Genomic DNA, 20,661 nt, shown 5'->3' on the forward strand with positions numbered 1-20,661 from the left:
GTATATACCCATAGGCGTAGGAGCCTAATTTGATTTGGGGGGGGGGGGGGGCTGTAACGACTTGCCCGAAAAATATAACCAAAATTTTTCAACATCTTAATGTGCATATCATATAGGCATTCATCGGTTATTACATCACATGTCACTAACCGACGAATGCCTATATGATATGCACATTAAAATGTTGAACGCGCATGGGGCGCGCGGAAAATATTGGTTATATTTTCCGTGTTATTATCCTTCCATATTGGTTATATTTATTGGGAAGTTGTTACAATAACAACGATAATAATAATATCAGTTTACCATTTAAAAACAAATTGCAAATTATTATTCTTTCAGTAGGTGCCCGAAAAATTCTCAGCATATTGCCCGAATTTTCACAAAAAAAATCGGTTGGGGGGCTGCAGCCCCCAGACTCCCCCGCCTCCTACGCCTATGTATCTACCTATTTCTAATTAGTTCTAGGCCATGGTTCCGTTTTCAATATCAGTCTTGGCAGTAGACTGTTTTGTCGCTTGTTAGAGTCACCATGAAGTATTTGGGAACGCCCATATTTGTCACCAATCAATATGTTAATATTTTGTGAACAGTTAATTCCAAACAGCCTGTTTAGTAATTTTTTTTCAAATTTTGTGATCTTTCTAGCAAAATAATATAAACATTCGCCCTTTCTTCGCCATAAAGGTCCCTTTAAGCGGTTCCATTTGAGTGTACATTAACCTCTCATTATGTTACAAATTGCTGACCATACTACCTACACAGGGAAGGTTTCTAACCTATGGAACGCCAATAACGCTCGCCATATAATGATGTTTATAAGGACATGTCCATCTTCTACACGAATATGATGCATATTCATGGACAATACGTAGCTTATTTATACAAACATGTTTCATGTTGTTGCCAATAACAACGGACAGACATTCATTAAATGTATTCTTTTACAAATTTGAATTCAACAGAACATGTGCTATACTGCAAGTAGGCTATATACGAAAATGATTAGTTAAATTTGTCTTACCTGGTGGTGTATACACGACACTTTACAACAAAAGTAAATACATACACATCCGCTCATCAAGGCTTAAATAATGGACCCATACGCGTACGATATCATATTTAGGAAGCCTTTTGGCGTTCTATACAAACTAGTTCCAGAACCCTATCGTGAATTTGAACCAAACTGATACTATACGTCTAAAGACAAACTGTATGTTTGATATTTTCTGTGAGAAGGAACTATAAGTCTTAAGATTCTACATTCTCAGGCTTAAGAAAGGTCGAAAGAAGGAAGTATAACACTTACCAATTTCTTGACCATTGTACCGTCCAACTGTATGAAGCAAAATAAAAGAGAAGTGATATAAAACACTCGTGAATTATTTCGTCATAAAACAAGCAAAATATGTATTTACTTTGTGTAGAATGACAAGGAAGCAAGAAAAGAAAAGAACAAAAATAATGTCACCTTTGCTCAATTAGTCAGAATTCGGAAGAGAGAATTATCTGGTTGTTGCGATAGTTGTATTTATATGACAATTATTGGACAAATCGGGGAATAAACGGTGAGATGAACGATGGGATGGGGGTAGTTGGCGGGGGGGGGGGAGGGGTTGGCTCGTTGGATTCCGATATGACGGTGCAATTGAAGATAGTCGGTACTTAAAAACTTTTAAATTTAGTGATTGCTGCATTTTTAAGAGAACCTATTTGCCTTTTAAAACAAAGTGGGCAACATCAGTTTAACGTTTAAAGGCATTGAAGACTCGCCCCAAACCGCATGCCGCGCCCTGACAAGGTTAACTTTCCGTTGCTTGCAAGTGAAGTTTTCTTCTTGTCGCTACAAAATGCAGACAGAAATGAAACGTGATACCTTGTTATCTTTTATCTAGACCTGAGATGTCCATCGCTGCTATATACACTGTGTTGTGGGTACTGACTGTAGCTGTATGTATTGACTGTACCCAAGTGTCTAATTACCGACTGTAGCAAGCTATGTGTATTTTCTGGGATCAATGGTGTTGTCTATAACACTTCTGTTACACCTCATTCGAAACCCGGTCAGATAACCGGCATGAGACATTTCTTTGTGCGCGAATCTTCACACGCTTTAAGCTCTGTTCTAATTCCGAATCATAGAAATCGCGGAATTCTGATATAAAAATAAGAGTCAACAGGATGCATCAATCTAAGTAGTCCACCATACGCAGAAAGACTCGAAGTGCTCGAGTCCCTAATATACATACTTACATATACACCCGCGCACACACACACACATATAATACATATGTTTATGGTACATAAGTTTGTGTATCAAATAATCAGTTTTATGGCATAACACAGGCATTCTCCATTCTATATATTGACCATAAAGTTAAAAATTATGCCTAACGAAATAGGTTTAATAAAGTTACCACGCACCTGTTACAGCGGTCAACACAAGCCAGCACAGGAACCGCTCTATTTGTTTCATGGCTACTGTACGTATACCAGCAGCAACAACTTCAACCCAACGTTTGTTGGTAAATAAATTTCCGACGTAACTCCTTTAGCATAAATATCCAATTCGTACAAAATGGCCAATCAACATAATATAATACAGTGAGATTCCAATGTTCTCTACTTTTGCAGAGTTAGTATATTTTTCTGCATTCTATTTTGTCCACCGGCGCTGAAGTGCTTTCAATTCAATACCTATATATATATGTGTTGACTGCAGCCCGCACAGTTAAGTAAATGAGGATTTCACGTGAGCAGTACTTGAACTGTGACGAAAGCAGAGCTCCCAATGTTAATACATCGTTGTTTTGTACGGTCGCTGATAGGCGTCACTTCCCGTCCAAACTGGCTCTTATCTTAGAAAGTGCTTTGTCAGTTTCCAATAGGCCTATATATAGAGGTCTATGTGTTTTTTTCATGGCTATATCGTTATTGGTCAACTAAATATTGAAAATAATACCTTGAACGTAAAACTTTGTTTGTGTATATAACAGTACAGAGAAGAAACAATACGGTGCTTTCAATGTACAACCCATCCAACCTGAAATCATTGTTGCTTGGATATTTTAGGGGAGGGAATGGGGATGGGGATTGAGGGGGAGGAGGGGAAGAGAGGAGGGAGTGAGGGGAGGTGTGAATGCAGGGTGGAAGGAGGTGAGATGGGAGGGGGAAGAGAAGGGAAGAGGAGAGAAAAGGGAAGGAAATATGGGAGGAGGAAGGGTATTATAAGGAAGTTAGGGGAGAAGTTTAATGAAGGGGCATAGAACGTTGGAGACGGCAGGGAGTGTGGGGGGGGGGGGTAGGGGTGAGGGTTCAGGCTCTTTTTCATCGTCTCTTAGCGAGCATATGTTCCATGCAATTAGTTTGTCGATGATGTGTGGTGGTAGTATAATATACATACAACGAACATGTGCGATTAACGTTAGCTCTTGTTACTTGATTGGTCGGGGTCAGGGTCGGGGTGGAGTGGAGTGACGTAATGGGATGCTGTGGATGTAGATGATGACATTACTCACTGTACGTTTCTGAGAATAAAGGTTCCATGTACTGCACTCGAAAATACTAGTGTTGAAAATCTCTTTGATGCACTGTAATAGTATACCAATGGGCATTTGTTTTTTTGTGACTCAACACACACACAAACATGCGAACACAAACGCACGAATACGGGAGTGATAATTGTGTTAAAATTATACTCATAAACAATGGAACGCCCTTTTCATCTATATGGATCTGCTGTACCATGACTCAACAGGCACAATGCCTGCCACGATCAATATTTCGACACCGCGTATAATGCATTTACAGCAGTATCGTCTGGTTATGGAGTATCCATTTATCCCATAGTACAGGACAGCGACAAATGATCTTCCTTGGTATTATAAGACAGTAACGTTTGAGCTGTCTGTAACGCCTGCGCACTGAACTACTTCATAGAATACACGTAGACCTGAGCCAAGTATGGAGAGTGTACTAGCCTATCATATGGCGCACATTCATGTCTCGCTTCGAAGCACACGCGACCAGAATGAGCAGAATGGATATCCTGTTCCTCTATTTTGGATACACAGGTTCAGATGAGTTCATATCCTGAAGTGTACGATTACACTGAATCATGAAGTCTTGTTAAGACCCTAGTATATGTACAGTCTAGTGTACCTTTCTTTTCTTTTTACAAAGTTGTTTTCCCGTATCTATTTGCTATACTGCCCAGAGAACGACTGCGGCAACGCTTTAGATTGATACTAGGTTTGTATCGGACAGATCCTCCGCGGGCATGTAAAATACAGTGGGTAAACCCATTCGTGGTAGGCAGAAACGGACTCAGACCAGGGAGTTGTAATGGAATAACTAACTCACTGCTCTGACGCATGTACAATTTGCACGCGAGAAAAAAAGAGTATCACAAACGACTTGGCCAAGACTATGAAACATTACGTGGAAGAATATAAACGTACATGGGACATTGCAATATATAGTTCCTGACCTTAGAGACCATCGAATGTGAAACAACGTTGTTACGTAATACTATTGATTCCGGTTTTGTTTTGTAAGAAGTCGAGGAAAGGGATCAGCCTGCATGGACAACAACAAAAGTTCTCCATAACGAGGCCATTTGGGAGAAAGCTTTAAGAACAGTTCAGACGTTTTCAATGTTGATCATATTTGTAACCTGAAAAAAAAATACAAAAAAAAAAACATGTATGTATATCTCATTTACCTGTTGGGAGAAAATGACATTCCAAACTTACCACAAGCCTCTAAAATGTTTAACACAATACGAACATGAATGTGACGTCATGGATTCTCTATGTCCGGACAGCCCAAATTATTTCTAGGGCCTCTATCGCTGGGTCCTGTATTTAAAAATATTGGTCTTACTGTAGCCATGAAAGTGAAACAATAGTTTAGACCATTTTCCTACATCAATATATACATAGTATTTTGACTTGTATAACGAGCGTTATATATAGGAAGTCAATCAGATTTATAACTGGGTTAATAGACAGCAGTCTCAATCAATATGATTGGAGGGCTCCACTATTTTTTCCTACAATTCTTCCTTCAATTTATTTCCACCAAACCTGTGAATAAGTGATATTTCGGGGACAAAAGAGTGGATCGAAAGAACACAAACATTTATAACTGAAAGGAATTTGTCATTGCAAGATTTTCTTTGAAGTGTTTTGAAGTCTTATTTCAACACATATGCATGCGTTTGGCACGGAAGCATAATATGTGGTCAATGAGGTTTGTGGTCTACCAAGGTTGGATATGGAAGCAGAGTGACCCCGTGACGTCACAACCGGTTTCTGAGCGTTTATTTTTTTCTGTTGGGGAGGATGGTGCGTTGGGGGGGGGGGGGTAGTTTGGGTAAAAGTGATTTCAAATGTCATATCTCTTAACCAGTAAATGATATGGGTAATTGCTCTGGTGAAGTGATGTTTCTTATTATTAGAATTGTCTACGATAATAGTATGAAAAATCTCTGGATTATTAATAGAAAACAGCAATGCTATTGCAATCGTTAAAATATTTCTATAATGTATTAACGCTTTGAAAGTACACACCTGTCTATCATTCATTCATTCATTCATTCATTCATTCATTCATTCATTCATTCATTCATTCATTCATTCGTTCATTCATTCATTCATTCATTCATTCATCCATTCATTCATTCATTCATTCACATCCCTCTGACCATGACGTGATCATGTGTTGTATCTAATTCCCCTTCCAATGGACTCGTGATACACGTAACAGTACACGGAACACAGTACACAGTGCACCGCACTCAGTACACAGTGCACCGTACATAGTACATAGTACAAAGTACACATTACATAGTACACCTTCGTTTATATATATATATATATATATATATATATATATTTATATTAATATTTAAGCTGTGTCAATTTTATTCTTCATATTCATATTTTAAGGGTTTTTGTCATTATGTTGTCATTGTAAAGCGCTCTTGAACATGCTTAAGCATGAAAAGAGCGCTATATAAATTTGGTAAAATAATAATAATAAAACACGGTACACAGTAAACCGTACATAGTACAAAGTGCACTGTACACAGTGCATCGTAGTGTTCACACGGTTACAGCCTCTCTAGGACTGGTGTTGAGAGTGGATCAAGTTATTTGGGTTAGTGCCCAAGCTCTGTCTTGGGTGACTTGTTTCTTTAAACAGAACTTTCCAACCCCTCTGTGCAAACAGTTCTTTCAAACATACCATACGATATTGATGACAAGCCGTGACCTCTATAGTGTTCGACCTCTACAATGACATGATCACCCAACGTCAAGACATCGAAATCCAGAAATCGTGTAAGAACTGCAAGCTTCAGCCGGGATTCGAGCGCGAGCCACCCAGTCTAGTGCAGAGCCTCTAAACCAGTGCAGTCAATAACAATAATTTACTGGGTTGACAGCGTAATTGTTGTTGCCCATGCATGTGCACATATATATTCTATAACAAATATGTAACAGTGATTTCAACATCTTTCGACAAACAATTCATGCTTGTTCTAAGTTTATGGAAAAAATTAAGGCGTATTCAAATTAGTAGTTAGGCCCATTGAATCCAGGATATAAGCCTTAGCAACAGTGAGTCAACTTCACAATAATCACATATTTATTACGCATATGAGTTATTATTATATTTCTAATTGAGACATGCCTCCGATGTTTTTTGTTTTGATTTTGATACCTATCTCTGATATGAAATGTAATCCTTGTGAGAAAAATAATTTACTCTGTGGGCAAAATAAATATTTTTATAAAATATATATTTTTGTACGCTTTAATATTTTGTAGGTACATTTTATACTTTGTTCATCTGAATATTTTATAGAGACGTTTTCATATCTATGTACATTATTATACGTCTAATTTGATGTTTAAAATTGTTAATGCTTTGAGCTGTTGTTATCAGCCAATTTCCATTGTATTTTTATATGATTGGCTGAATAAATATCTATCTAATATCTATCTAAATGGGCAATGGGTGAACTCGATTTAAAGGGAGGAAAGTAGTGGGGGGGGGGGGGGGTAATTGACTTGGTGGACAATTACAATTATATAGTTTACTGCATGCTATTAACGTCCCTTCCCTAACCAACTGGAATATGGACACTGGTTCGAATTAAATACAATGATTTAATTAAAGTCAGGATGTAGAACCCTCCTGAACTATTACGACAATTACGTTTGTTAACAGAAAGCTACGCAACAAGTAGCGTATATATCGCGTGGGTAGATTGGTTTACTGGAATATTCTTCGCTGTAGAAATAAGCTATGGCCATTAACCTTTATATGCACGTTTAACCTGTCAATAGTCAATGGTAAGTCGTTTCATGTTTCGAAGTTTGCAAGTGCCTAACTATAATTTCCGGTAATAAAGTTTGGAACTCGAAAAGGCAAAAATCAACGGCGTGCCGTTGTAGCAACCAACGTGATTTGTAGCAACGGCGCCCTTCAGAAAGTTTTTGGAGGCGTGGCCTACATGTGAATGGTGAAAGTCGCTGATGTAGTTTAGCAACAAACTTGGAATTCTAAGTAGCGAAAGTTCAGGCAAGCTTTAGCTTACTTTTCCGAGATGCTCATTACTCTTGACATCTCGGAATTGGTCAGCCTTCTGTCTATTAGTGATTTTAAGTCCTCTCGATCCGTCATTTTCGTCGGGTTGCTGTGTTAAATTATCAACTTCAATCATACCAAAGTGATAGAAAATAGAAAATGTTTGCGCTACTGATTAAATTCACCGTTGCTACAAATCACGTTGTTTACGATCTTGACTTTCCCGTTGCTATACAAATCAGGACAATTTTGACGAATATCGCCCGTTTCGCGTTCCATAATAAAGAGCTAAAAAAATGACAGGTCCCAGACACCACTTTTTACGAAATGACATGTCCCCGACACCACCTTCAAAACTAGAATAAGATGTTCATTAACTGTTTGGCTGTGTTGTTTTTCACCAACATCTCGGCCATATAAGCGAAAGATGCTCATTGGGTTTCTGTCTCCCTAAAAAATAAAATAAAAATATAAATAATGTTAGTGAACTGCTAATCCACTAAGAGCCTCTGTAAGAGAATGTGTAAAAGTAAGTTGGCCAAACGTTTCGATCCTAACAGGATCTTCTTCAGAGGCTAAGTGACAAGTTACAGAAATACAAAGAATAATACAAGCACAGAAAACAGATAGGTTAATGATCAGGGTGATCAAAGGAGATTGATGTAAGAGGATTAGTAGACAAAGGGATGGAGAGAAGAAATAAACCAGCAGGGAAAGAGGAGCGGAAGGAAGAGGGTGGGGAATAAACTGCAGAAGGACAAAGGCAGGAGGGTGTTCAAAAGATCTAGGAGAAGGGGGTGACAGAGGGGCAACAATGGGAGATGGAGGGGGGGGGGTGCACAAGAAAGGTAAGTCATGTCCTTCCTGAATGTTGACCCCGTTAGGTTGAATTGTGCGAAGGCGTTGCACGCAGTCTCTCTCTCTCTGCTGAGTCGTACTAGGTCAGGACGGCTACCTAAAGATTCATCGCCTACAGACGTCCACGCAACCTACGGGACCTTCTTGTGCGTGCTGCTGTTCCACCTCTGACCCTACACCCATTCAGCATGGTACTTTTAAATGTGATCGTACTTCGATATGCATGTCTGATGCTAGGGATCGAAACGTCAGACTCACTTACTTTTACACATCCTTAAAAACAAAGTGGGAAAAACGATTTAAGAGGTCATAATAGATGGCGCTACTCATTAATATTAATTCTAACGTAAAACAAATTGCATAGCCTTTCTGAGTTGTAAACCATCCGTTTTTACCTCCATATGTGAACAAGAGTCATGCAATTCAATTTGTCAAAACAAAAACAAAAGTTTTGAGGAAATGTGTAGCACACCGACCGAGGTTTTTTCCCCAGACCAATTCAGTTCAATGAAAGTACGATATTTTTTGTAAAAACTACAGTTAGTGCCTTACTTTTCAGCTCAACATTTCCATTTTTCGGAACAACAAATTTGTGATCTTCTTTGTGATCTGCTTTAGTGTATACTGTGACAATGTGGGGCCGTCAGAGCAAAGACAAACGAAAAAAAGACAGTAAGTAAAGATAAGTTGTGAAATTCTTCTATTAACCCTCTGAAAAAAATAGTCAAAACAGTTCTGGTAGAAATTCGAATTTACAAATTTTGAAGAACAAATAACATTCTTTTTTCTAAGATTTACCCTGGTGGATTACTAAAAAGGCATGTTTATAACAAGATATACCATTTACCGATAATATCAATTTCAACCCACTGCCACCTATATTTCAGTCAAACCTCCACCTTACATATCACACATGTGTGTTTTTTACAATCAGAGGTAATAATATTAAAAATTATATCATAAGTTGAAGAGTTTAAAAAAATAACTACTCATATATACTTAACAAAAATGTTGAAAGATATTTCAACAATCATATCAGAGTCAGTTACAATATTGTATAATGAATAGAAAATTTCATATGTAGATTTGAATCAATACTTCTGTATATCTTACAATAACCAGTGCCAGTGCAGGCAATGATCGTACACAACTACTAAAAACCCAGTATATGACATACAATTCCACCAATATATTTTCAAATTTAACCACAGCATTCTGTAAATGTAGTAAGGAATTGGGTGGGTGAAAATGTTTTAAATTCACCACCCCCCCTTTTTTTGTCTTTAGAAATATCATTATTACCTCAGATAGGCTAACAAAGAGCTGTCCGTCCCATTTCCACACTTGTCTTTCACACCTTTCACCCCGCCCAACCCCCTCCCCCGCCCCCATGGCAAGCCAAATTCTAGTATTCCCACTTCTAGTCCTTGCCAAAGCTAAAAATTTCACTTCCATGGGGCTTTTTTTTATAAAACATATCTACAGTAATTCATCTCTCAAATTAACAATATAACATTTAGCAGAACTGGTCACAATGTGTATGTCAAAGTTAGAAGAATAGCATTATATCCTCCCTTGATTGATTGGCAATTGATCAGAACTTAATTAATAAGAAAACATAGTATTTATCATAATCATCATCATCATCATCAATTTACAGATTAAAGCAAATGGCCATTCTGACTTTAAAAGATACTGCATTAGCCTCTGTGGATTTAAGTGTTTAGAAAAGATGGCTGACTAAAACTGTCCGAAAAAGGACACTCTAAAAATATCTAATAATAAACAAACAAGGCATCAAAGGTTAATTTCAAAAGGAATTATGATGATCACCATGACAACTAAGAGTTGTTAGACGATGCAGTTAATCCTCTTTCCACAACTAGATATGTGATATAACAGAAGGCATGGGTCCTCTTTCCTGAAGGTCCTTTCTGAGTAAATATCTGAATTGTCTTCACACATGAGACAGGAGTGCAATAACATGTAAAGGGGGTGAGCACCCCCTTCCCCACCAATAACATGTAAATGGGGGTGAGCACCCCCATCCCTCAGCAATTTCAAAACTTTGTGGAGGGAATTGTATGTAAATAGCTGAATATGTATAATGCCAATAGATTCACACGTCTCAGCATCTTTAGGCTAATCGTAAGTGAAAGATAAACAAAAGGTAGATTTTTGGTTATTAATTAGTAACCAAAAATATCACTATAATAGCTTTCTCATATGCCATTGAACCTATTTTGGTCTATATTACGACATTTGTTAATACAAAAGTACGTATATGGCCGGTTCCCCCAACAACCCCCCCCCCCCCCTCGGTTTTACTATTGTAAGAACTAGAAAAGGAACCATGAGGAAATCCGAGCCGAAGACCTCAACTATCAGTTCAGGAAACTAAATTCAATTGGAAAGATTAGATGAATGTGTAAATATTAAATGGTTACTGTTTTGAAGTTTACAGATTATCTTCTATCTCTGTATAATCGTCTTTCCTTGTACCCCAAGCACCAGATTCTTGCCTCAACAGCCCATGCAACAATGCTTATAACCAACAACACTAAAATATACTTGTAACAGAAAGAGTTGCCTTTTCCAAAAATAAATAGTAGAACATTTCGACTTAAATCTTTTGTCAATGAGGTCTATTAAACTCAAGATAAACCCTGTGGTTTGTCCTCTTATGACCCAAATGTCAGCCCCCTCGTGATGGCATGCATAGAAGAAACAATTATAAAGAGATATATATATATATATATATATAGAAAACATACATCAAACCACGGGGTAGCAGAAAGAGAGATATATATTGACAAATATATCAAAATAAGGGGAAGCAGAAATGTCCTTCAGTCGGCCCTTTCTGTGTCTGTATAGAAGAAAATTTACATTTTTTATGCTTGTTTCATTGAAAGACTCTAACTACAGGTTATCACTAAAAAGAAAAAAAAAGAAAACGTAAAAAAATGGAGAAATTCATGCTTTTCTGGTATTATAATGCTTTTTTACAATAATTACAGAAACTTAAGAGAGAGACAGAGAATAGAAGGAAGGAGAAAAAGAATAGAAAACAAAGATGATGGTAAAAAGTTAAAAGCAGGTAAGGGTTTTATACGAATACTAGACGAAATTAAGATTAAGGAAAAAAAAAAAAGGAAAAATAATCTAGGAGGGGTCTGATTGAAGTATTTGAAAAGTTAACACTCCCTTTTGAAGACAAAGTGAGGAAAATAAAAAGAAGAAATAATATAACAGGAACGCTTTTGACATTTCCTTTGGTTAAATAATAATGAGAAGGTTACGAGCCACAACACACACCTACAAAGACAACAAGTACTGCTGTTAATAGCATTTTTCTTTTTTAATAAGATTGCACGAGACAAAATTGCTATAGGAGTTGAATGGTAAGGTTTTGTTGAGCCAAGAATATACAAGCATATCAACCAAAAAATAGTGAAAGGAGAACTTCTAAAGAAAGCTGTCAAGGATAGCCATAAATGTTGATTGGAAAAAAAAAATTATTGACATTAGAAGGTTATTTTGAAATTACTTTTGTGTTTTGTAACTTCTAACTTTCTAAGGTCGAAAAGCTGTTTAGGAGCGCCATAAATGTTGATTGAAAAGAAAATGTGTTTTTTTTTCCTTGCCATTAAAAGGGTTATTTAAAAGTCACTTTTTTGTTTTGTAACTACTTAAGTCGAATGTCTCCTATGGAGCTAAATTAAACCTGCAAATTTAAAAAGTTTTTGACAGTTTTCATGGGCTGGTATATGACCAACCAACTGCTTTTTGATAGTGATATCTAAACAGCTAACTATTTTTATTGCAAAACTTGCTTCACACATAAATTTCTGCATTGATTTTTTGTTGTTTTATCTCTTTTAAAAATATTTTCTTTTCAGTCAAAATCTCTCTGGTAAATTTTTTACAATTTTCCTGACAATGAATCTTAATCAATAACAATTGGTTTGACCATACAATTGTTTGCTGTTAAACGATAACACATTTTAAATTTAAAAACAGTCATCTTCTTAACACAAAGACTAATATTTATTTTTTTTTAATTTATACAACTGTACAGCAGTATCAAACAATTTTTTATTCACAAACACATCTAAAAGTTAAAAACATGGAAAACAAACAGAAATACAAAAATGAAATACATTTTTTGGAAGACGGCAATTCTACATGGCAGCAACATCACTAACAGGACATTACATACCTGAACTTATATCTTTCTGTTCCTCAAATAAGGTGTTACAGTTCACATCAGCTCAAAAATGTTAATCCAAATATTTTGTTTGGCATTTCAAATATTTTCTTCATTTCTTGTCAGTAGATTAATCAGAACTAACCCTCTCCACCTACCACCAATTCTCCCCCCACCCCCACAAACTGACTCCCACATGCTCCCTCCAACCACCCTCCTTTCCTCAAAACGTGAAAAGATAGGGGTTTATGAATGTGGAGATACCTTTTCAGATCATGATAGAATGAAATGATTTCAAAGACTGTAAGTAAATAATTAATCTCACACCGAGAGTTAACAGGGTTTAGAAAGTGACCATTCAAAACAGGGAACATGGTTTCAAAGACTGTAAGTAAAGAATTACTCTCACACCGAGAGGTAACAGGGCTTAGAAAGTGACTTTTTAAAACAGGGAACATGATTTTGCTTGTATGGTAGTACCACAGCCTTTAGTCTCACCTATACATGTTACAACAAAAAAGACCTACATTGCTGTGTCATTAGATACACATTCGATAAGGCTGTCGGTGGGTGGAGAGGGGGCAAGTTGGGGGGTGGAGATGAGATTGTAGTTATGAGAAGGACAGCCTCGTCTAAAAGAAGGTAGGCAGGTGTTTTTTTCTCACCAACAAGATACTAGTAGCAGACACATTTTATCATCTGAGGAAGGAATGTGGGATTGCGAGTTTTGGAAAAAGCTATTCCCTGCCTGTAATGAAACCTGAATCTTTTGATACTTTCAAATATCGTAGACACCTGGTAAACTGGGAGCATTCATGGAGGTCTGTCCTGCCTGTCCAGAGTTATGTGATGTGATGACTTGCGCTGGTGGGTGCTGTTGTTCTTCCTGGGGGGCTGACTCAGGGGGGAGAGGAGAGGCCTGTCTGGGCGGCACCGAGGAGGCACAGGCTTTCCGCAGGTCTCTCACACGATCGCCAACTTCTCTGCAAGATTTATAGATTGAGAAAGCAAAAAAATTACAAATTTTAGATCCAAGATTGATCTTTAAAGCAGAACACCATGGTATATGTTGATAATAGTTATTTCATTACACAAGTTTAGAAGTCACAAGGACATACAAAACAAACCAAAAAATCACGTCAAAATTCCATATTTTAAAAAAAAAAAATTATATAGTGTATGTTTAACTTTTGGCTTTCTAGAATTAGTTTCATTTCTAGAAGTAACTATCCTAGTTTTGTACTGTTGCTTCTTGATTGGTTTCTGTATGAATTTCATTCCTGTGGGATTAACCGATATCAAAAGGTTTTGGTATTTTAGTGAGAGAGAAATCAATTTTTCAAACAAAAACTTTGATGACCGACAAAATACGATAGAAGGAAATAAAAGCATATATTCACCTCCAAGCTTCCTGCGATGAATGAATAGCTGCTTGGTGTTCCCCGAGCTGTTTCTCTAAGGCACCCATCTGACTTCTTATGGATTGCAGACATCCATGTAGAGCCTGCAATGGTCTGAGGAGATGGTCAAATAATAAAACAATGATACGGGTGTAACGACAAGATCGCTATCGTCATCTTAGAGTCAATTTACATAAGACGTAGGTCAAATGAAATCTCTGGTGAGAGGAAACTTTTGCTCGCCAGCAAACTTGGAGATTCAAAAGATGGGCCGAGTTCAGTATCTGAACCATGTAGCTTTGAGTACAATCTATAGTGTTAAAAGAATCCACCAGAAATCTATTGGAACAAAACTGGAAATCTGTCTTTGTCGTTTATCTTTAGAAAGTACATCAGTGCATGCTCTGTATTATACAGACTGTAATGTGTAACATCCTTGTTTAAAATGTGATCAGAGTGTGAAATGCCTAATCGAGCTCCTGTTAATTCTGCTCCACCCCACACCCCCTCTTCAAAGCAGATATCTCACTAATCCTGAGTAATAAACTTTTGTCTGATTCTTACTTGCTCTCTCCAGAGGAGAGATTGCCAATGTCATCGCTAGCCAGGAGTGCTTCGACATCGTAAGCCATCTCAGGCACCACGATCTCATCCACTGGATTAGGAGTCGATGAGCTGTTCTGTAGCTGCGCTTTCTTGGCTCTTAATTTAGCCTTTAACAACTGAAACGATGAGAACACAGAAAAGATCCATTTTAGTTCAAAAATATTCAACTTAAACTGTTTACTCCCTTTGAAGCCAATTCTTGCCCGGTCCTTCTATCCCCCCCCCCTCTTGCCCCTACCTGCTCCCTTCCTTTTCACCACCTCATTATAAAGGAAAATGCACTGTGTACTTCACATGTAAGTTGACTTGCCAAAATGTGGTTAAATAAACTTCATTAGTCTACTTTACACTGTTCTCACACTTGCATACAAAACAAAACAAAAAAACTAGACTGTCTTTCGCATTTCATACCAAGAAAAATTGACATTACATATAAAGGATTATGAAAAGTAATGAACAGAAAATTCTAATTACTTACATAGAAAAACTTCAAAGAAACATGAAACTATATTACCAAGCCATGGTTTTACAAATCTCACTCACAACGAGGTGTGGAAAGGAGCAAAGAAACTTATGGCTAGACCGTGATTTGAACCAGCGACCTCTGGATTACAAGCCCAGCAATCTACCAACTGAGCTATCCAGCCCTTAATTGGTGGCAACCCCATATAGCCACTTCTTTGCTGGGGGCGCCAGTCAGAAGCAACAGTACCTTGCACACCATGTAACAAGGAATCACGTCCCAGTTTGATTTGATACAATTCAGAAAGCGGCTGGGAAGTGACTTCAAAAGACGTTTAGCTGCTTAATATATAGTTATATAAGTACATGACTAATGGAACAAGGTGTGATTGGCTGCACAAACATCTCTAAGAGACTCTTTCCACAAATGCCACATCCTCTAAAATCAATACTGGATATTTACTCTGTGGGTCTGTTCCCTCTTACCTGATTTTGCTGAACGGTGGCCTTCAGCGCAGCCTTCAGTTGGCCCACCTTGGCCTGGAAAGCAAACTTGTCCTTCCTTGTGCCGGCTAATTCTCTCTTCAAGGCCTCCAACTCCTGCTTGCTCATCTGAGAGAGGTAGGAACAGACAGTCCAGTGGTACAAAATTAAAATTTGGTCCTCATTTGTGACAATTTTTTATCATGAAAATGGGTGTTGTTGTAATTGATAACTTTTACCTTTTCTACGACATTGGAAAATTTAATGTGTTAAGTCAACAGAGCGATTTACTAAAGGTACATAACCTTCAGAAAACAACTTTTCCTGGTCAGTGCCCTTTTTCTATGCTACAAATTCAACAGCAACACAATTCATTTACATGACTAGATCAATTTGATTTCATATATCATATAAATGCAAAATTCCATTCAATTCGAATTAATTTCATTAAATTGCTTTTTGTACATAATATGCGCTTACCTAAAAAAATTGGCGGCAATTTTTGGGTGAGAACCAAATACAAACATTCAATGAACCTTCAATTTATCAACCAAGCACAATGATCAGTTCTGAGGAGCTACACCAAAGAACCCCTTTTTAATTGTTATAATAATCGCAAGGTTTATAGAGTACGAACTAACCTTCAGGCTGTTCTTGATTCCGTCCATCTCCAGCCTCTGCCTCTTATCAGCGAGTTCCATCTGCTCCTTCATGGCGTCAACCTCTCGAGCTTTCTGCTCGCACTCCCAAGCCAAGGTCTGAAAAGCAAAGACATCGATACCCATAGGGTCTACTATGTTTCATCTGAAAGGGAAATTGTCGTGGCCTAGAGGAAGGGTCTAAGTTGAGTGGTTCCCCAGAACATTTTTGAGCAAAACAAAACACTGATTTTAATGGCATACATAGCTACATGGAGAAAAGAAAGGAACCAGATTTGAAGTTCAGCTCAATCTCAACAAAACACCAGAATGGTTGAGCAACTGCCACTATTTATAATTAATCTCTCTGGGCTCAAAACTGAAGTAGCAAAATGGTCAAATAATCTTCAACAAAAAAGGTTTCTACCTTATTTCTTAAAACTTTGACAATACTATCTAAAAATACAAACTTTTCTAAAATCTTCTAAATCCACCCCCACCCCCGCCCCCAAGTGATGCTGTCGCAAGATGAAGATAAGGGGACATGTCCACATAAATTCGCACAAATGGCAATTATTATATGTATTTTTTGCTGTAAGTGATAAATTAGCCAGGTATGAGAATGCTTTAATTACCTTCATTTGGTCTTCCAGGACAGGATTCTGAGCGATGCTGTCCTGTAAATATCTCTGTAGCAATTCTATTTGTGCTCTAGCCCCATCTATTTCATTTTTGCTGGCTTCGAGCTGTTCTTTCAGTGCATCTTCAGACTGCAACGAAAGTAAACAGAATAAAAATGAAGAACAGAACGCAAAATCTTGATTCTAAAACTGTCAAACTTTGTGAAAAGCTATCGGTGAATGTTTGACATTTCTTCTGAGACTAACAAAGACACCTTCGAGGTTGAGGTTGGGTGTAAATACAGCTAAAATTCAGGTTTTTATACATGTTGATGCCATCTTGTACTGAATATAGTGAGGTTCTGTGGGCATGTGTGTAGCAATATGGAAAATATTTTGTAGATCACGCTGAGGAACGACACCAGATAGAGCAATTCCTGCACAGGTACTGGCAATACGGAAGAAACCAATTTCTAAATCGATACCAACCTTTTTCATGTTGTCGAGAGCGAGTGCAGCGTTTCCAACCTCTGAAGATTTCTGCTCCAGTTCCGCTTGTAGTTCTTTCATCTCCGAGTCATTGTTACGCAGGGTTTCTTTGGATCGTCGAGTTTTGCCTTTCTCTGAGGCGAGCTGCGTAAATAGTACAGGAGAGAGAGGTTAAAAGACATGATTGAAGAAACACTGTATGGCTGAACAACAATGCTTGTCTAATTCTACGTAGAGTGATGGTTCGAGTCAAGTGAAGTCATTTTTGTTTGATTCCTAAGTCGAGTGATGGTTAGAGTCAAGTGAAGACATTTTGTTTTGATTCCTAAGTCGAGTGATGGTTAGAGTCAAGTGAAGTCATTTTTGTTTTCATTCCTACGTCGAGTGATGGTTCGAGTCAAGTGAAGTCATTTTATTTTTATTCCTAAGTCGCGAGATGGTTAGAGTCAAGTGAAGTCATTTTTGTTTGATTCCTAAGACGCGTGATGGTTAGAGTCAAGTGAAGTCCTTTTTGTTTTGATTCCTATGCAAGTGATGGTTAGAGTCAAGTGAAGTCATTTTTGTTTTCATTCCTACGTCGAGTGATGGTTAGAGTCAAGTGAAGTCATTTTTGTTTTCATTCCTACGTCAAGTGATGGTTCGAGTCAAGTGAAGTCATTTTATTTTTATTCCTAAGTCGCGTGATGGTTAGAGTCAAGTGAAGTCATTTTATTTTTATTCCTAAGTCGCGTGATGGTTAGAGTCAAGTGAAGTCATTTTTGTTTTCATTCCTACGTCGAGTGACGGTTCGAGTCAAATGAAGTCATTTTATTTTTATTCCTAAGTCGCGTGATGGTTCGAGTCAAGTGAAGTCATTTTTGTTTTCATTCCTACGTCGAGTGACGGTTCGAGTCAAATGAAGTCATATTTGTTTTGATACCCACCTTCAGTAATGGTTTGAGTCAAATGAAGTCAGTTTTGTTTCGATTCACATCACATCAAATCATTTTGGATTGTTGACACCCATCAAGTCGTGTCACTGTGAATCCAAGCCACTGACTTTACTCATTACCACATTGCCTATGGGTCAAAACATCTCACCTGTTTTCTGAGATCTTTGGACATGGCCTTTTCTTTCTGAAGCCCTTCTTCAAGTTCCTTGACCAATTGCTGCAGCTTAGTTTCTTCCAGAGCCTTCTCCTGAGACGTTGCGGTCAGCTGCTCATTAAGTTCGGTCATGGTGGATTCTCTTCTGGCCAGAGCAGCCTCCAAGAGTCCAGCGTGTTGCTTTAAGGCTGCATGGCTCTGGTGGACGCCTGCCAGAGTAACAAATAATAGAATGTTTGATACTTTGCCTCTTGATACAATAAGTTATATGAAATCAGAAAAGATTTGTTCCATGATATATAAATTTTTACAGGATTTATAATCAGTCATCCCGAACTAATCCATCACCAACTCCCTCCCCCTGACAATCCTTACACCCATTCAGAAAAGTATGGAAGCTTGTAGGTAGCATACCCGAAAGTCTGCCTCTTTCTCTCTCCAACTCAATCGCCATCTTCCTGTTGTCCCCTTCATTTTTCTTCATCTCTGCCAGAATTTCCCTGAGATTCTGCCACAAAAAAAAAGAGACAAAAAGAGAAAAAAAGGAGAAAAAATAGAAAAGATGTTACCCATTTCACAAAGTAAGAAAGAGATTTCAAATTTCAAATGCAGACAGGGCAGACTATAATAAATTCCCCCTCAATGAATCAAACATTAATTCGACATCAACCTGATTCCAGATTGCAAATACCATTGATGTATTCCAGTATTTTAGGTTTCTCGACCATGCTCACCTCTACTTCAGCCTCCAAGTCGGCGATCCTAGCCTGGTAATTCGAGTTGTCTCTGTCGCGGGCCCTCGTGGTCTCTCCGAGAGCTGCCTCCGATTTGCTCTTCTCTTGTTTCAATGTCTCTAGATCGTTGATCGTTCTCATCAGAGCTTCGGACATTTGTCTCTGTTGGAGTAGATTGCAGTTTGGGAGTGTTGTTCACATATTCAAGGCAAACTGCCATCCAGTATGGCATATTGAAGCAATGTTTAGAATTTTTAATATTTCCAAGTATTACTACAAAAATAAGATTACAGTTTATCACATTCCCTAGACGGCCTCCTAATATCTTTTCATCAGATAATGACTTAAATAAGTAACAAATTTTCTTTGATTCATAACAAGCCAGCCAGACACTTTTCTTCGTTACATTCGAATACATTTAAAATCAAATTGGCCCACTTCAAACTTTTAAAGAAAATTCTTTCACTTTTTTTCAATGAAATCAACATGCTCAAGCCAACAACCTACAATGTGTTGTGAGTTTAGTTATGGAAAATGGTATCAAAATTATTTCTTCCAAGTAAAAAAAAAACTATTCCCTGTCTCGGAACTGAAGACTTAACCTTTCGAAGAACGTGCGCAATTACACGCTACCCCTGTGAAACACTTCCTTGAATAACGGAGGGCACCTCTGGCCAAAGACTAACAGTACCTCCACAAACCCAGAATTAGGAGCTCAGATATTGAGATACAGCTTTCAACTGGCAGTGCTGGCAATATTATATTACTCTGTTCAATTTAATGTCCATAGCCTTTTACCCTATGACCTAAGAAGACTCTGATTGGTCCTACCTGTTCTGCTTTGCTCATGTCTGCAGCCTCTTCTTTGGCGGTCTGTAGCGTCTCCTCCGCCATCGCTTTGGCATTTTCGACTTCCGTCAGACTATCGTTGAGTCTGGCGATCTCCTGCTCGTGGGATTGTTGTCTCTCCTTCAGCTCTTTACGGAGCGCCTTCAGATCTGCTCCGAGCCTTAGAATCTTCGCCTTCTGATCGCCGCCCTCTCGGTGCGCTGCGTTCTGCGTGTCCGAGATCTTCTCCTTCAGGGCCTTGTTCTCCTCGAGCAGCACCGAATAGTTATTCCGGTCCTCCTTCATCGTCTCAAGCTGTCCTTGCAGATTGGCATTCTGGGTGAGGGCCTCCTGTAGTTGTTGTTCTCTGATCTGTACCACTTGTCCGGTCTTCTGGAGGCCATCTTGGAGTGACTGTATGGAGGCTTGAGATGACAAGGAAGTCTCACGTGCTTCCTCTAAATCTGCTTTGGCGTGTTCAAGTTCGGCCTGAAGATTTTCGTTGGACTGTTGGAGTCCTTTCAGAAGAGTATCTTTGTTTCCGAGCACTGCTGCATAACTATTCAAAGAGGTGCAATAAAAAAATTGTCAAGGAGCCATTTCATTACCGGTTAAGATGAGAACCTTGGACATGATTCAAGAGATACAAAT

The 20,661-nt window shown here is 38.2% G+C and overlaps 2 protein-coding genes across 5 annotated transcripts in view; both read right to left on the bottom strand.

Annotated features, from left to right (window-relative positions):
* The window catches only part of LOC139980709 (adhesion G-protein coupled receptor G2-like), a 102,684-nt gene extending 99,883 nt beyond the window's left edge, over positions 1 to 2,801 (bottom strand). Inside the window, exons 1-2 of one of the 3 annotated variants that reach the window (XM_071992569.1) lie at positions 2,425 to 2,801; positions 1,310 to 1,336 (exon numbers count right to left, since the gene is read on the bottom strand). In XM_071992569.1, coding sequence (XP_071848670.1) covers positions 1,310 to 1,336; positions 2,425 to 2,476 — 79 coding nt within the window. In that variant the 5' untranslated portion in view covers positions 2,477 to 2,801. The remainder of the gene's footprint in view (positions 1 to 1,309; positions 1,337 to 2,424) is intronic. The other 2 variants (XM_071992568.1, XM_071992567.1) reach the window with 2 other exon arrangements.
* A 6,338-nt stretch (positions 2,802 to 9,139) lies between these two features.
* The window catches only part of LOC139980722 (uncharacterized), a 28,648-nt gene continuing 17,126 nt past the window's right edge, over positions 9,140 to 20,661 (bottom strand). For both annotated transcript variants that reach the window (XM_071992588.1, XM_071992589.1), the window contains exons 8-18: positions 20,014 to 20,569; positions 19,183 to 19,344; positions 18,863 to 18,956; positions 18,443 to 18,657; positions 17,363 to 17,506; positions 16,889 to 17,023; positions 16,257 to 16,373; positions 15,619 to 15,744; positions 14,629 to 14,786; positions 14,065 to 14,178; positions 9,140 to 13,647 (exon numbers count right to left, since the gene is read on the bottom strand). In XM_071992588.1, the coding sequence (XP_071848689.1) occupies positions 13,443 to 13,647; positions 14,065 to 14,178; positions 14,629 to 14,786; positions 15,619 to 15,744; positions 16,257 to 16,373; positions 16,889 to 17,023; positions 17,363 to 17,506; positions 18,443 to 18,657; positions 18,863 to 18,956; positions 19,183 to 19,344; positions 20,014 to 20,569 (2,026 nt within the window). In that variant the 3' untranslated portion in view covers positions 9,140 to 13,442. The remainder of the gene's footprint in view (positions 13,648 to 14,064; positions 14,179 to 14,628; positions 14,787 to 15,618; positions 15,745 to 16,256; positions 16,374 to 16,888; positions 17,024 to 17,362; positions 17,507 to 18,442; positions 18,658 to 18,862; positions 18,957 to 19,182; positions 19,345 to 20,013; positions 20,570 to 20,661) is intronic.

Source organism: Apostichopus japonicus, chromosome 15, assembly GCF_037975245.1.
Source record: "Apostichopus japonicus isolate 1M-3 chromosome 15, ASM3797524v1, whole genome shotgun sequence".
NCBI classification, from domain to species: domain Eukaryota; kingdom Metazoa; phylum Echinodermata; class Holothuroidea; order Aspidochirotida; family Stichopodidae; genus Apostichopus; species Apostichopus japonicus.